This window comes from Etheostoma spectabile, chromosome 8 (genome assembly GCF_008692095.1).
Source record: "Etheostoma spectabile isolate EspeVRDwgs_2016 chromosome 8, UIUC_Espe_1.0, whole genome shotgun sequence".
In the NCBI taxonomy this organism is placed as follows: domain Eukaryota; kingdom Metazoa; phylum Chordata; class Actinopteri; order Perciformes; family Percidae; genus Etheostoma; species Etheostoma spectabile.
Window position 1 is genome coordinate 26,968,835 of NC_045740.1, and position 231 is coordinate 26,969,065.

Sequence of the window (231 nt, forward strand, 5' to 3'; positions counted from 1 at the left end):
TTTAGTGCTGGTAATGCTTATAGTGCTGGTCATAGTGCTGGTTACATTGCTGGTTATAGTGATGGTTATAGTGATGGTTGTTGTGATGGTTCTAGTGATGGTTATAGTGATGGTTGCCGTGATGGTTATAGTGATGGTGAGGTCGATAGAGATGGTGGTAGTGGTAGTGGTAGTGATGGTTATAGTGATGGTTATAGTGATGGTTTTAGAGATGGTTATGGTGATGGTTTT

The 231-nt window shown here is 40.7% G+C and overlaps 1 protein-coding gene across 1 annotated transcript in view; it reads left to right on the plus strand.

Annotated features, from left to right (window-relative positions):
- LOC116693964 (uncharacterized) overlaps positions 1-231 on the plus strand; it is a gene marked incomplete at its 5' end in the record, with an annotated part of 798 nt that overhangs the window by 290 nt on the left and 277 nt on the right. The window contains 1 exon segment of the mRNA XM_032523350.1: positions 1-231. This exon segment is cut by the window's left edge and continues 290 nt beyond it; it is cut by the window's right edge and continues 277 nt beyond it. Coding sequence (XP_032379241.1) covers positions 1-231 — 231 coding nt within the window.